We start from the raw sequence: 16,603 nt of genomic DNA on the forward strand, positions 1-16,603 counted from the left end.
TGACTCCTGTACCCCGCACACACGGAGCACGTCTCTCCCAGGTTATACGCACAGCAGTTACCACCTGACTCCTGCACCCCGCACACACGGAGCACGTCTATCCCAGGTTACACGCACAGCAGTTACCACCTGACTCCTTTACCCCGCACACACGGAGCACGTCTCTTCCAGGTTATACGCACAGCAGTTACCATCTGACTCCTTTACCCCGCACACACGGAGCACGTCTCTCCGACGTTATACGCACAGCAGTTACCACCTGACTCCTGTACCCCGCACACACGGAGAACGTCTCTTCCAGGTTATACGCACAGCAGTTACCACCTGACTCCTGCACCCCGCACACACGGAGCACGTCTATCCCAGGTTACACGCACAGCAGTTACCACCTGACTCCTGCACCCCGCACACACGGAGCACGTCTCTCCCAGGTTACACGCACAGCAGTTACCACCTGACTCCTGTACCCCGCACACACGGAGCACGTCACTCCCAGGTTATACGCACAGCAGTTACCACATGACTCCTGTACCCCGCACACACGGCGCACGTCTCTTCCAGGTTACATGCACAGCAGTTACCACCTGACTCCTGTACCCCGCACACACGGAGCACATCTCTCCCAGGTTATACGCACAGCAGTTACCACCTGACTCCTGTACCCCGCACACACGGAGCACGTCTCTCCCAGGTTACACGCACAGCAGTTACCACCTGACTCCTGTACCCCGCACACACGGAGCACGTCTCTCCCAGGTTATACGCACAGCAGTTACCACCTGACTCCTGTACCCCGCACACACGGAGCACGTCTATCCCAGGTTATACGCACAGCAGTTACCACCTGACTCCTGCACCCCGCACACACGGAGCACGTCTCTCCCAGGTTATACGCACAGCAGTTACCACCTGACTCCTGTACCCTGCACACACGGAGCACGTCTCTTCTAGGTTACACGCACAGCAGTTACCACCTGACTCCTTTACCACGCACACACGGAGCACGTCTCTTCCAGGTTATACGCACAGCAGTTACCATCTGTTACCACACGGAGCACGTCTCTCCCACGTTATACGCACAGCAGTTACCACCTGACTCCTGTACCCCGCACACACGGAGAACGTCTCTTCCAGGTTATATGCACAGCAGTTACCACCTGACTCCTGCACCCCGCACACACGGAGCACGTCTATCCCAGGTTACACGCACAGCAGTTACCACCTGACTCCTGCACCCCGCACACACGGAGCACGTCTATCCCAGGTTACACGCACAGCAGTTACCACCTGACTCCTGTACCCCGCACACACGTAGCACGTCACTCCCAGGTTATACGCACAGCAGTTACCACCTGACTCCTGCACCCCGCACACACGGAGCACGTCTCTCCCAGGTTATACGCACAGCAGTTACCACCTGACTCCTGTACCCCACACACAAGGAGCACGTCTCTCCCAGGTTACACGCACAGCAGTTACCACCTGACTCCTGTACCCCGCACACACGGAGCACGTCTCTCCCAGGTTACACGCACAGCAGTTACCACCTGACTCCTGTACCCCACACACAAGGAGCACGTCTCTTCCAGGTTATACGCACAGCAGTTACCACCTGACTCCTGTACCCCGCACACATGGAGCACGTCTCTTCCAGGTTATATGCACAGCAGTTACCACCTGACTCCTGTACCCCGCACACACGGAGCACGTCTCTTCCACGTTATACGCACAGCAGTTACCACCCGAATCCTGCAAACCGCACACACGGAGCACGTCTCTCCCACGTTATACGCACAGCAGTTACCACCTGACTCCTGTACCCCGCACACACGGAGCACGTCTCTCCCAGGTTATACGCACAGCAGTTACCACCTGACTCCTGTACCCCGCACACACGGAGCACGTCTCTCCCAGGTTATACGCACAGCAGTTACCACCTGACTCCTGTACCCCGCACACACGGAGCACGTCTCTCCCAGGTTATACGCACAGCAGTTACCACCTGACTCCTGTACCCCGCACACACGGAGCACGTCTCTTCCAGGTTACACGCACAGCAGTTACCACCTGACTCCTGTACCCCGCACACACGGAGCACGTCTCTTCCAGGTTATATGCACAGCAGTTACCACCTGACTCCTGTACCCAGCACACACGGAGCACGTCTCTTCCACGTTATACGCACAGCAGTTACCACCTGACTCCTGTACCCCGCACACACGGAGCACGTCTCTCCCAGGTTATACGCACAGCAGTTACCACCTGACTCCTGCACCCCGCACACACGGAGCACGTCTCTCCCACGTTATACGCACAGCAGTTACCACCTGACTCCTGTACCCCGCACACACGGAGCACGTCTCTCCCACGTTATACGCACAGCAGTTACCACCCGAATCCTGCACACCGCACACACGGAGCACGTCTCTTCCAGGTTATACGCACAGCAGTTACCATCTGACTCCTTTACCACGCACACACGGAGCACGTCTCTTCCAGGTTATACGCACAGCAGTTACCACAGGCAGTGTAAGAGATGTATTCTACGGCAACCAACTTTCCATTTTTTATAACTGTACTAATAACTGAGAAATCTGATTGGCTGAATAGATTGCTAGATTTTAGGGTGTATCTAGAACCTGCAGATGAAAGAATATTCATAAATGTGTATCACCCCTCAACCCCAACATCAACCGAGATCAACTTCAACACAAACAATTAGCTGAAAGCGACATTTGGGAAATAACCCTCTGTACAATATACGCAGCAGTCATTCACCACTGTACAAGTTATAGGTAAAGAGGCAATGACGACAGGCGGCCATCTTGTTGGTTATCTGTATCTGACTGACTGATAATATTGGGGTACCTGTTCCTGGTAAATAGAGATTAGAACACAGAACGGCTGCCTCTGTTAAATGAAGATGACCAATCCTCATTAATAACAACACAACCTATTACTATACCAGGAGCCGTATTAGCTAATAGTCAAACATTACTAGTACAATGGGCACATCACCCACACCGGGCGGGCGGGCAGCCATGTTGTGAGCTAAATGAATGAAAAGGAAGCGGAACAGCGGATGGGGGCAGTAGAGGTAACAATATGGTCAGCCTACATGAGCCGAACGGTTCTTCTATGCCAGGGGTCAGGAAACTTTACCTTTTACCCCAAGCTATATTTTTATACGCCAATGTTACCCCCTTCATTTGATGGGAAGGAAATCATATAATCTATAGATTCTATATGCGATGAAATGAAATTCCTGGGGATCATGGACGGTCAGTGAAGCAGTGAATTCAGCCAGCCTCCGATGGTGGGAACTGTGCAGGTGCAGCCCCCGCAGCCAGCTACTTCAGCTAAATTTACATTTGTTGGGGCACTGGCTGCTTGATTGACTGCAGGGGATGTTCTGGGGTGGACACGCCCATCGGACCACAGCGAACGCAGGTGTCATCTGCGCCTGCCTTCAATTCGGAGAAAACCATGCAGCAGAAAAGTCCTGTGCTACCAATCTACTGCAAACTCTGTGCGAGCGCAGTGAGGGGATTTGGGTGGTGGGGGAGGACGTTCATCTGCTCGCTAGGCTCCTAGGATCATTTGCAGCATATAAGGCCCTGTGATTCCATGCTAGGAGGACGTCATGATCCAATATGGCTGCCCCCAGTGTGCGCAGGCGACAGGAACATGTACAGACTGGGCCTCACACTTACCCGATACAATCTGTGTTATGTGGAGAACTTAGAGTCTAGCACATGTTACAGTGAAGGGATATGCCATATGTTACCTGCGCTTTGTCCTTAATGTTGGCGGTATTGACAAACCACTGTAGACTGGCGCGGATGATGACCGGCTGCTTCGTCCTCCAGTCATATGGGTAACTGTGTACAAAGCTCTCCTCCTTCACCAGGTTCCTGGCAGCGAGCAACATCTGTATGACTGAGAGGAAGATGGCAATGTGAGGGACAGTCACACACACACACACACACCTCTGTATCCAGCACCTCCAAATACAATACACAACATGGTGTAGGCCAAGAACTATCCCCAAGTATCATTCCCAGAGAGCCATCATCTCCTAAAGTGACCTAAGCCTTGGCCCTAGAGCTCCCGGTGCCACATGACTGCATGTAGCTTGGTCCGGTCACACACTGGGCAGACAGATCTAGGCCACACAGGCAGCAGTATGTACACAGGTGAAAGACTGGCATATAGAACCACATCACCAGGCCACAGACATGCCACAGGATGCCAACAGCTGGGTCTTGTAACATAGCCGTAGGGGCCACTGTGCATTCCCGTCTCCCGGCACTACAGACCACTGTGCGTGCCCGTCTCCCGGCCCTGCGGGCCACTGCGCGTGCCCGTATCCAACCTGCAGACCACTGTGCGTGCCCGTCTCCCAACCCTGCAGGCCACTGTGCGTGTCCGTCTCCCGGCACTGCGGCCACTAAGCGTACCCGTCTCTCTACCCTATGGGCCTCTTTACATGCACAACTCAGCACCCTATGGGCCCTTATTCCTCCAGGATTGTAACTGAACATTGCACACACAATGCTATGTATATCACTGACATTTCCTACTATATATAGCTGCATAGTATTGTAGACGAGTCACAGTAGTTCGGTGCTCACAGGGGAGTCCGTATAAGATGTTCTGTATCACACACAATGCTGTGTATATTAGCGGTCCTGGTGTGCCTCTCACTGACATTTCCCACTATATATAGCTGCATAGTATTGTAGACGAGTCACAGTAGTTTGGTCCTCTCAGGGGAGTCCGTATAAGATGTTCTGTATCACACACAATGCTATGTATATTAGCGACCCTGGTGTGCCCCTCACTGACATTTCCCACTATATATAGCTGCATAGTATTGTAGACGAGTCACAGTAGTTCGGTCCTCTCACAGTCCGTATAAGAGATGTTCTGTATCACACACAATGCTGTGTATATTAGCGACCCTGGTGTGCCTCTCACTGACATTTCCCAATATATATAGCTGCACGGTATTATAGACGAGTCACAGTAGTTCGGTCCTCTCAGGGGAATCCGTATAAGCGATGTTCTGTATCACACACAATGCTATGTATATTAGCGGTCGTGGTGTGCCTCTCACTGACATTTCCCACTATATATAGCTGCATGGTATTGTAGACGAGTCACAGTAGTTCGGTCCTCTCAGGGGAGTCCGTATAAGCGATGTTCTGTATCACACACAATGCTGTGTATATTACTGGTCCTGGTGTGCCTCTCACTGACATTTCCCACTATATATAGCTGCATGGTATTGTAGACGAGTCACAGTAGTTCGGTCCTCTCACAGTCCGTATAAGCGATGTTCTGTATCACACACAATGCTGTGTATATTACTGGTCCTGGTGTGCCTCTCACTGACATTTCCCAATATATATAGCTGCACGGTATTATAGACGAGTCACAGTAGTTCGGTCCTCTCAGGGGAATCCGTATAAGCGATGTTCTGTATCACACACAATGCTATGTATATTAGCGGTCGTGGTGTGCCTCTCACTGACATTTCCCACTATATATAGCTGCATGGTATTGTAGACGAGTCACAGTAGTTTTGTCCTCTCAGGGGAGTCCGTATAAGCGATGTTCTGTATCACACACAATGCTGTGTATATTAGTGGTCCTGGTGTGCCTCTCACTGACATTTCCCACTATATATAGCTGCACAGTATTGTAGACGAGTCACAGTAGTTCGGTTCTCTCACAGTCCGTATAAGCAATGTTTTGTATCACACACAATGCTGTGTATATTAGTGGTCCTGGTGTGCCTCTCACTGACATTTCCCACTATATATAGCTGCATGGTATTGTAGACGAGTCACAGTAGTTCGGTCCTCTCACAGTCCGTATAAGAGATGTTCTGTATCACACACAATGCTATGTATATTAGTGGTCCTGGTGTGCCCCTCACTGACATTCCCCACTATATATAGCTGCATGGTATTGTAGACGAGTCACAGTAGTTCGGTCCTCTCAGGGGAGTCCGTATAAGAGATGTTCTGTATCACACACAATGCTGTGTATATTAGCGGTCCTGGTGTGCCCCTCACTGACATTTCCCACTATATATAGCTGCACAGTATTGTAGACGAGTCACAGTAGTTCGGTCCTCTCAGGGGAGTCCGTATAAGAGATGTTCTGTATCACACACAATGCTGTGTATATTAGCGGTCCTGGTGTGCCCCTCACTGACATTTCCCACTATATATAGCTGCACAGTATTGTAGACGAGTCACAGTAGTTCGGTCCTCTCAGGGGAGTCCGTATAAGATGTTCTGTATCACACACAATGCTGTGTATATTAGGAGTCCTGGTGTGCCCCTCACTGACATTTCCCACTATATATAGCTGCATGGTATTGTAGACGAGTCACAGTAGTTCGGTCCTCTCAGGGGAGTCCGTATAAGAGATGTTCTGTATCACACACAATGCTGTGTATATTAGTGGTCCTGGTGTGCCCCTCACTGACATTTCCCACTATATATAGCTGCATGGTATTGTAGACGAGTCACAGTAGTTCGGTCCTCTCAGGGGATTCTGTATAAGAGATGTTCTGTATCACACACAATGCTGTGTATATTAGCGGTCCTGGTGTGCCCCTCACTGACATTTCCCACTATATATAGCTGCATAGTATTGTAGACGAGTCACAGTAGTTTGGTCCTCTCAGTCTGTATAAGAGATGTTCTATATCACACACAATGCTGTGTATATTAGCGGTCCTGGTGTGCCCCTCACTGACATTTCCCACTATATATAGCTGCATGGTATTGTAGACGAGTCACAGTAGTTCGGTCCTCTCAGGGGAGTCTGTATAAGAGATGTTCTGTATCACACACAATGCTGTGTATATTAGCGGTCCTGGTGTGCCTCTCACTGACATTTCCCACTATATATAGCTGCATAGTATTGTAGACGAGTCACAGTAGTTCGGTCCTCTCAGGGGAGTCTGTATAAGCGATGTTCTGTATCACACACAATGCTGTGTATATTAGCAGTCCTGGTGTGCCCCTCACTGACATTTCCCACTATATATAGCTGCATGGTATTGTAGACGAGTCACAGTAGTTCGGTCCTCTCAGGGGAGTCTGTATAAGCGATGTTCTGTATCACACACAATGCTGTGTATATTACTGGTCCTGGTGTGCCCCTCACTGACATTTCCCACTATATATAGCTGCATAGTATTGTAGACGAGTCACAGTAGTTCGGTCCTCTCACAGTCCGTATAAGAGATGTTCTGTATCACACACAATGCTATGTATATTAGTGGTCCTGGTGTGCCTCTCACTGACATTCCCCACTATATATAGCTGCATAGTATTGTAGACGAGTCACAGTAGTTCGGTCCTCTCAGGGGAGTCCATATAAGATGTTCTGTATCACACACAATGCTGTGTATATTAGTGGTCCTGGTGTGCCCCTCACTGACATTTCCCACTATATATAGCTGCATAGTATTGTAGACGAGTCACAGTAGTTCGGTCCTCTCAGGGGAGTCCGTATAAGCGATGTTCTGTATCACACACAATGCTGTGTATATTAGCGGTCCTGGTGTGCCTCTCACTGACATTCCCCACTATATATAGCTGCATAGTATTGTAGACGAGTCACAGTAGTTTGGTCCTTTCAGGCGAGTCCGTATAAGAGATGTTCTGTATCACACACAATGCTATGTATTTTAGCGGTCGTGGTGTGCCCCTCACTGACATTTCCCACTATATATAGCTGCATAGTATTGTAGACGAGTCACAGTAGTTCGGTCCTCTCAGGGGAGTCCGTATAAGCGATGTTCTGTATCACACACAATGCTATGTATATTAGCGGTCCTGGTGTGCCCCTCACTGACATTTCCCACTATATATAGCTGCATGGTATTGTAGACGAGTCACAGTAGTTCGGTCCTCTAACAGTCCGTATAAGAGATGTTCTGTATCACACACAATGCTATGTATATTAGCGGTCCTGGTGTGCCCCTCACTGGCATTTCCCACTATATATAGCTGCACAGTATTGTAGACGAGTCACAGTAGTTCGGTCCTCTCAGGGGAGTCCGTATAAGATGTTCTGTATCACACACAATGCTGTGTATATTAGCAGTCCTGGTGTGCCCCTCACTGACATTTCCCACTATATATAGCTGCATGGTATTGTAGACGAGTCACAGTAGTTCGGTCCTCTCAGGGGAGTCCGTATAAGCGATGTTCTGTATCACACACAATGCTGTGTATATTAGTGGTCCTGGTGTGCCCCTCACTGACATTTCCCACTATATATAGCTGCATGGTATTGTAGACGAGTCACAGTAGTTCGGTCCTCTCAGGGGATTCTGTATAAGAGATGTTCTGTATCACACACAATGCTGTGTATATTAGCGGTCCTGGTGTGCCCCTCACTGACATTTCCCACTATATATAGCTGCATAGTATTGTAGACGAGTCACAGTAGTTTGGTCCTCTCAGTCTGTATAAGAGATGTTCTATATCACACACAATGCTGTGTATATTAGCGGTCCTGGTGTGCCCCTCACTGACATTTCCCACTATATATAGCTGCATGGTATTGTAGACGAGTCACAGTAGTTCGGTCCTCTCAGGGGAGTCTGTATAAGAGATGTTCTGTATCACACACAATGCTGTGTATATTAGCGGTCCTGGTGTGCCTCTCACTGACATTTCCCACTATATATAGCTGCATAGTATTGTAGACGAGTCACAGTAGTTCGGTCCTCTCAGGGGAGTCTGTATAAGCGATGTTCTGTATCACACACAATGCTGTGTATATTAGCAGTCCTGGTGTGCCCCTCACTGACATTTCCCACTATATATAGCTGCATGGTATTGTAGACGAGTCACAGTAGTTCGGTCCTCTCAGGGGAGTCTGTATAAGCGATGTTCTGTATCACACACAATGCTGTGTATATTACTGGTCCTGGTGTGCCCCTCACTGACATTTCCCACTATATATAGCTGCATAGTATTGTAGACGAGTCACAGTAGTTCGGTCCTCTCACAGTCCGTATAAGAGATGTTCTGTATCACACACAATGCTATGTATATTAGCGGTCCTGGTGTGCCCCTCACTGGCATTTCCCACTATATATAGCTGCATGGTATTGTAGACGAGTCACAGTAGTTCGGTCCTCTCAGGAGAGTCCGTATAAGCGATGTTCTGTATCACACACAATGCTATGTATATTAGCGGTCCTGGTGTGCCCCTCACTGACATTTCCCACTATATATAGCTGCATGGTATTGTAGACGAGTCACAGTCCGTATAAGAGATGTTCTGTATCACACACAATGCTGTGTATATTAGCGGTCCTGGTGTGCCCCTCACTGACATTTCCCACTATATATAGCTGCATAGTATTGTAGACGAGTCACAGTAGTTTGGTCCTTTCAGGCGAGTCCGTATAAGAGATGTTCTGTATCACACACAATGCTATGTATTTTAGCGGTCGTGGTGTGCCTCTCACTGACATTTCCCACTATATATAGCTGCATGGTATTGTAGACGAGTCACAGTAGTTCGGTCCTCTCAGGGGAGTCCGTATAAGCGATGTTCTATATCACACACAATGCTGTGTATATCAGTGGTCCTGGTGTGCCCCTCACTGACATTTCCCACTATATATAGCTGCATAGTATTGTAGACGAGTCACAGTAGTTCGGTCCTCTCACAGTCTGTATAAGCGATGTTCTGTATCACACACAATGCTGTGTATATTAGCGGTCCTGGTGTGCCTCTCACTGACATTTCCCACTATATATAGCTGCATGGTATTGTAGACGAGTCACAGTAGTTCGGTCCTCTCAGGGGAGTCCGTATAAGAGATGTTCTGTATCACACACAATGCTATGTATATTACTGGTCCTGGTGTGCCTCTCACTGACATTTCCCACTATATATAGCTGCATGGCATTGTAGACGAGTCACAGTAGTTCGGTCCTCTCAGGGGAATCCGTATAAGAGATGTTCTGTATCACACACAATGCTGTGTATATTACTGGTCCTGGTGTGCCTCTCACTGACATTTCCCACTATATATAGCTGCACAGTATTGTAGACGAGTCACAGTAGTTCGGTCCTCTCAGGGGAGTCCGTATCAGAGATGTTCTGCATCACACACAATGCTGTGTATATTACTGGTCCTGGTGTGCCTCTCACTGACATTTCCCACTATATATAGCTGCATAGTATTGTAAACGAGTCAGTAGTTTGGTCCTTTCAGGCGAGTCCGTATAAGAGATGTTCTGTATCACACACAATGCTATGTATATTAGCGGTCGTGGTGTGCCTCTCACTGACATTTCCCACTATATATAGCTGCATGGTATTGTAGACGAGTCACAGTAGTTCGGTCCTCTCACAGTCCGTATAAGCGATGTTCTGTATCACACACAATGCTGTGTATATTAGCAGTCCTGGTGTGCCCCTCACTGACATTTCCCACTATATATAGCTGCATGGTATTGTAGACGAGTCACAGTAGTTCGGTCCTCTCAGGGGAGTCTGTATAAGCGATGTTCTGTATCACACACAATGCTATGTATATTACTGGTCCTGGTGTGCCTCTCACTGACATTTCCCACTATATATAGCTGCATGGTATTGTAGACGAGTCACAGTAGTTCGGTCCTCTCAGGGGATTCCGCATAAGAGATGTTCTGTATCACACACAATGCTGTGTATATTAGCGGTCCTGGTGTGCCCCTCACTGACATTTCCCACTATATATAGCTGCACAGTATTGTAGACGAGTCACAGTAGTTCGGTCCTCTCAGGGGAGTCTGTATAAGAGATGTTCTGTATCACACACAATGCTGTGTATATTACTGGTCCTGGTGTGCCCCTCACTGACATTTCCCACTATATATAGCTGCATGGTATTGTAGACGAGTCACAGTAGTTCGGTCCTCTCAGGGGAGTCTGTATAAGCGATGTTCTGTATCACACACAATGCTGTGTATATTACTGGTCCTGGTGTGCCTCTCACTGACATTTCCCACTATATATAGCTGCATGGTATTGTAGACGAGTCACAGTAGTTCGGTCCTCTCAGGGGATTCTGTATAAGAGATGTTCTGTATCACACACAATGCTGTGTATATTACTGGTCCTGGTGTGCCTCTCACTGACATTTCAAACTATATATAGCTGCATGGTATTGTAGACGAGTCACAGTAGTTCGGTCCTCTCAGGGGATTCTGTATAAGAGATGTTCTGTATCACACACAATGCTGTGTATATTAGCGGTCCTGGTGTGCCCCTCACTGACATTTCCCACTATATATAGCTGCATAGTATTGTAGACGAGTCACAGTAGTTTGGTCCTCTCAGTCCGTATAAGAGATGTTCTGTATCACACACAATGCTGTGTATATTAGCGGTCCTGGTGTGCCCCTCACTGACATTTCCCACTATATATAGCTGCACGGTATTGTAGACGAGTCACAGTAGTTCGGTCCTCACACAGTCCGTATAAGAGATGTTCTATATCACACACAATGCTATGTATATCACTGACATTTCCCACTATATATAGCTGCATGGTATTGTAGACGAGTCACAGTAGTTCGGTCCTCTCAGGGGAGTCCGTATAAGAGATGTTCTGTATCACACACAATGCTGTGTATATTAGCGGTCCTGGTGTGCCCCTCACTGACATTTCCCACTATATATAGCTGCACAGTATTGTAGATGAGTCACAGTAGTTCGGTCCTCTCAGGGAAGTCCATATAAGATGTTCTATATCACACACAATGCTGTGTATATTAGCGGTCCTGGTGTGCCTCTCACTGACATTTCCCACTATATATAGCTGCATGGTATTGTAGACGAGTCACAGTAGTTCGGTCCTCTCACAGTCCGTATAAGCGATGTTCTGTATCACACACAATGCTGTGTATATTAGCGGTCCTGGTGTGCCTCTCACTGACATTTCCCACTATATATAGCTGCACAGTATTGTAGACGAGTCACAGTAGTTCGGTCCTCTCAGGGGAGTCCGTATAAGCGATGTTCTATATCACACACAATGCTGTGTATATTAGTGGTCCTGGTGTGCCCCTCACTGACATTTCCCACTATATATAGCTGCATAGTATTGTAGACGAGTCACAGTAGTTCGGTCCTCTCACAGTCTGTATAAGCGATGTTCTGTATCACACACAATGCTGTGTATATTAGCGGTCCTGGTGTGCCTCTCACTGACATTCCCCACTATATATAGCTGCATGGTATTGTAGACGAGTCACAGTAGTTCGGTCCTCTCAGGGGAGTCCGTATAAGCGATGTTCTGTATCACACACAATGCTGTGTATATTAGCGGTCCTGGTGTGCCTCTCACTGACATTTCCCACTATATATAGCTGCATGGTATTGTAGACGAGTCACAGTAGTTCGGTCCTCTCAGGGGAGTCCGTATAAGAGATGTTCTGTATCACACACAATGCTGTGTATATTACTGGTCCTGGTGTGCCTCTCACTGACATTTCCCAATATATATAGCTGCACAGTATTGTAGACGAGTCACAGTAGTTCGGTCCTCTCAGGGGAGTCCGTATCAGAGATGTTCTGCATCACACACAATGCTGTGTATATTACTGGTCCTGGTGTGCCTCTCACTGACATTTCCCACTATATATAGCTGCATGGTATTGTAGACGAGTCACAGTAGTTCGGTCCTCTCAGGGGAGTCCGTATAAGAGATGTTCTGTATCACACACAATGCTGTGTATATTAGCGGTCCTGGTGTGCCCCTCACTGACATTTCCCACTATATATAGCTGCACAGTATTGTAGATGAGTCACAGTAGTTCGGTCCTCTCAGGGGAGTCCGTATAAGAGATGTTCTATATCACACACAATGCTGTGTATATTAGCGGTCCTGGTGTGCCCCTCACTGACATTTCCCACTATATATAGCTGCATGGTATTGTAGACGAGTCACAGTAGTTCGGTCCTCTCACAGTCCGTATAAGCGATGTTCTGTATCACACACAATGCTGTGTATATTAGCGGTCCTGGTGTGCCTCTCACTGACATTTCCCACTATATATAGCTGCACAGTATTGTAGACGAGTCACAGTAGTTCGGTCCTCTCAGGGGAGTCCGTATAAGCGATGTTCTATATCACACACAATGCTGTGTATATTAGTGGTCCTGGTGTGCCCCTCACTGACATTTCCCACTATATATAGCTGCATAGTATTGTCGACTAGTCACAGTAGTTCGGTCCTCTCAGGGGAGTCCGTATAAGAGATGTTCTATATCACACACAATGCTGTGTATATTAGCAGTCCTGGTGTGCCCCTCACTGACATTTCCCACTATATATAGCTGCATGGTATTGTAGACGAGTCACAGTAGTTCGGTCCTCTCAGTCCGTATAAGCGATGTTCTGTATCACACACAATGCTATGTATATTAGCGGTCCTGGTGTGCCCCTCACTGACATTTCCCACTATATATAGCTGCATGGTATTGTAGACGAGTCACAGTAGTTCGGTCCTCACACAGTCCGTATAAGAGATGTTCTATATCACACACAATGCTATGTATATTAGCGGTCCTGGTGTGCCCCTCACCGACATTTCCCACTATATATAGCTGCATAGTTTTGTAGACGAGTCACAGTAGTTCGGTCCTCTCAGGGGATTCCGTATAAGATGTTCTGTATCACACACAATGCTGTGTATATTAGTGGTCCTGGTGTGCCTCTCACTGACATTTCCCACTATATATAGCTGCATGGTATTGTAGACGAGTCACAGTAGTTCGGTCCTCTCAGGGGAGTCCGTATAAGAGATGTTCTATATCACACACAATGCTGTGTATATTAGCAGTCCTGGTGTGCCCCTCACTGACATTCCCCACTATATATAGCTGCATGGTATTGTAGACGAGTCACAGTAGTTTAGTCCTCACAGTCCGTATAAGCGATGTTCTGTATCACACACAATGCTATGTATATTACTGGTCCTGGTGTGCCTCTCACTGACATTTCCCACTATATATAGCTGCATGGTATTGTAGACGAGTCACAGTAGTTTGGTCCTCTCAGGGGAGTCTGTATAAGCGATGTTCTGTATCACACACAATGCTATGTATATTAGCGGTCCTGGTGTGCCCCTCACCGACATTTCCCACTATATATAGCTGCATAGTTTTGTAGCCGAGTCACAGTAGTTCGGTCCTCTCAGGGGATTCCGTATAAGATGTTCTGTATCACACACAATGCTATGTATATTAGTGGTCCTGGTGTGCCCCTCACTGACATTTCCCACTATATATAGCTGCATGGTATTGTAGACTAGTCACAGTAGTTCGGTCCTCTCAGGGGAGTCTGTATAAGCGATGTTCTGTATCACACACAATGCTGTGTATATTAGCAGTCCTGGTGTGCCCCTCACTGACATTTCCCACTATATATAGCTGCATAGTATTGTAGACGAGTCACAGTAGTTTGGTCCTCGCAGGGGAGTCCGTATAAGAGATGTTCTGTATCACACACAATGCTGTGTATATTACTGGTCCTGGTGTGCCTCTCACTGACATTCCCCACTATATATAGCTGCATGGTATTGTAGACGAGTCACAGTAGTTCGGTCCTCTCACAGTCCGTATAAGAGATGTTCTGTATCACACACAATGCTGTGTATATTAGCGGTCCTGGTGTGCCTCTCACTGACATTTCCCACTATATATAGCTGCATGGTATTGTAGACGAGTCACAGTAGTTCGGTCCTCTCAGGGGATTCCGTATAAGATGTTCTGTATCACACACAATGCTATGTATATTAGTGGTCCTGGTGTGCCTCTCACTGACATTTCCCACTATATATAGCTGCATGGTATTGTAGACGAGTCACAGTAGTTTGGTCCTCTCAGGGGAGTCCGTTTAAGCGATGTTCTGTATCACACACAATGCTGTGTATATTAGCGGTCCTGGTGTGCCCCTCACTGACATTCCCCACTATATATAGCTGCATGGTATTGTAGACGAGTCACAGTAGTTCGGTCCTCTCAGGGGAGTCCGTATAAGAGATGTTCTGTATCACACACAATGCTATGTATATCAGCGGTCCTGGTGTGCCTCTCACTGACATTTCCCACTATATATAGCTGCATGGTTTTGTAGACGAGTCACAGTAGTTCGGTCCTCTCAGGGGAGTCCGTATAAGATGTTCTGTGTCACACACAATGCTGTGTATATTAGCGGTCCTGGTGTGCCCCTCACTGACATTTCCCACTATATATAACTGCACGGTACTGTACACGAGTCACAGTAGTTCGGTCCTCTCAGGGGAATCCGTATAAGATGTTCTATAATTAATATCACACACTGTATTATATATACACAATTATACTGACGTGTCCTATCAGAACACGAGCAGTAAGGAAGACTGCACCTACCAGCATCATTCCCATCTTCCAGAACGGCTTTATGTTCTAGATCAGCGCCAGCATCAGAAATAAAGCGGCCAGATTCATCCACCAGACAGTCCTGTACGAGGGGAACAATAGAAATCTGAATCAATTCACTGTATGACACCCGGATGTACACCAGTCCCTTACACGTATGTACACTGCACATAACTACCAGTCCCATTCCCACATGGGTATATTAGCTTATACTACAGTCTTCATACCATCTGGTAACATGGGTGTCGCCAGGGACAAAAACCTGAAAATGATAAAACCGCGAACAAGGAAGCAGAGATCTTTATATACAGTGTAAAATTACAGAATAATAAAATATGCACGTGCAATATTAAATAAATATCATATGATCAATGATGGCTAGTAATGAAATAGAGGCTTGCTGCACAAATGTTATTGGATGTGAGGTGTGAGACGCAGAAGCGGGAAGTTCACAGCCTATTTAAGGCGCATAGCCACCATTGATGTTTTATCTCTCCCTGATGAAGCCGCTGAGGTATAGGAGGAGAAACGGTTCCAGATTCTCTTTGTTGGAGACGATCCTCAAGTGGGCGGACCCTGATGTGGCAAGTCTGGAGTGTTAACCAGGAGAGAGCCCGGAGCCAGGAACCTACTATCATCTCCACCGGTACTTATCCCACAATACTGCCTTTCTGGCTCTGACTACAGAGCACACCATAAGGAGCGGTAATTATATCCATATGCTGTATTCCTGTCTAAAGCAGCAATTGTTGGATGGAGTAAAACTAACAGCTGCTTATTACTTATTATAATACAGCCTTCTGGCTCTGACAGTAGAGTACACCACAAGGAGTGGTAACTAGAATATACTCACTTACATGCATCATATCTGCTCAAAGGTGGAATTATTTTTGCTGTACTTACAGCTGCTTATCCCTGCTTTCTTAACTATTGCATGGACTATTTCCAATAACAAATTACAGCTGCTTATCCCTGCTTTCTTAACTATTGCATGGACTATTACCAGTAACAAATTACAGCTGCTTATCCCTGCTTTCTTAACTATTGCATGGACTATTTCCAATAACAAATTACAGCTGCTCATCCCTGCTTGCTTAACTATTGCATGGACTATTTCCAATAACAAATTACAGCTGGCTTA

General features: G+C 47.2%; 1 protein-coding gene across 1 annotated transcript in view; it reads right to left on the bottom strand.

Annotated features, from left to right (window-relative positions):
* Positions 1-16,603, bottom strand: part of IARS2 (isoleucyl-tRNA synthetase 2, mitochondrial) — a 152,241-nt gene that overhangs the window by 98,520 nt on the left and 37,118 nt on the right. Inside the window, exons 10-11 of the mRNA XM_083175133.1 lie at positions 15,454-15,544; positions 3,788-3,939 (exon numbers count right to left, since the gene is read on the bottom strand). Coding sequence (XP_083031259.1) covers positions 3,788-3,939; positions 15,454-15,544 — 243 coding nt within the window. The remainder of the gene's footprint in view (positions 1-3,787; positions 3,940-15,453; positions 15,545-16,603) is intronic.

Source organism: Crinia signifera, chromosome 3, assembly GCF_055691185.1.
Source record: "Crinia signifera chromosome 3, ASM5569118v1, whole genome shotgun sequence".
Classification (NCBI taxonomy): domain Eukaryota; kingdom Metazoa; phylum Chordata; class Amphibia; order Anura; family Myobatrachidae; genus Crinia; species Crinia signifera.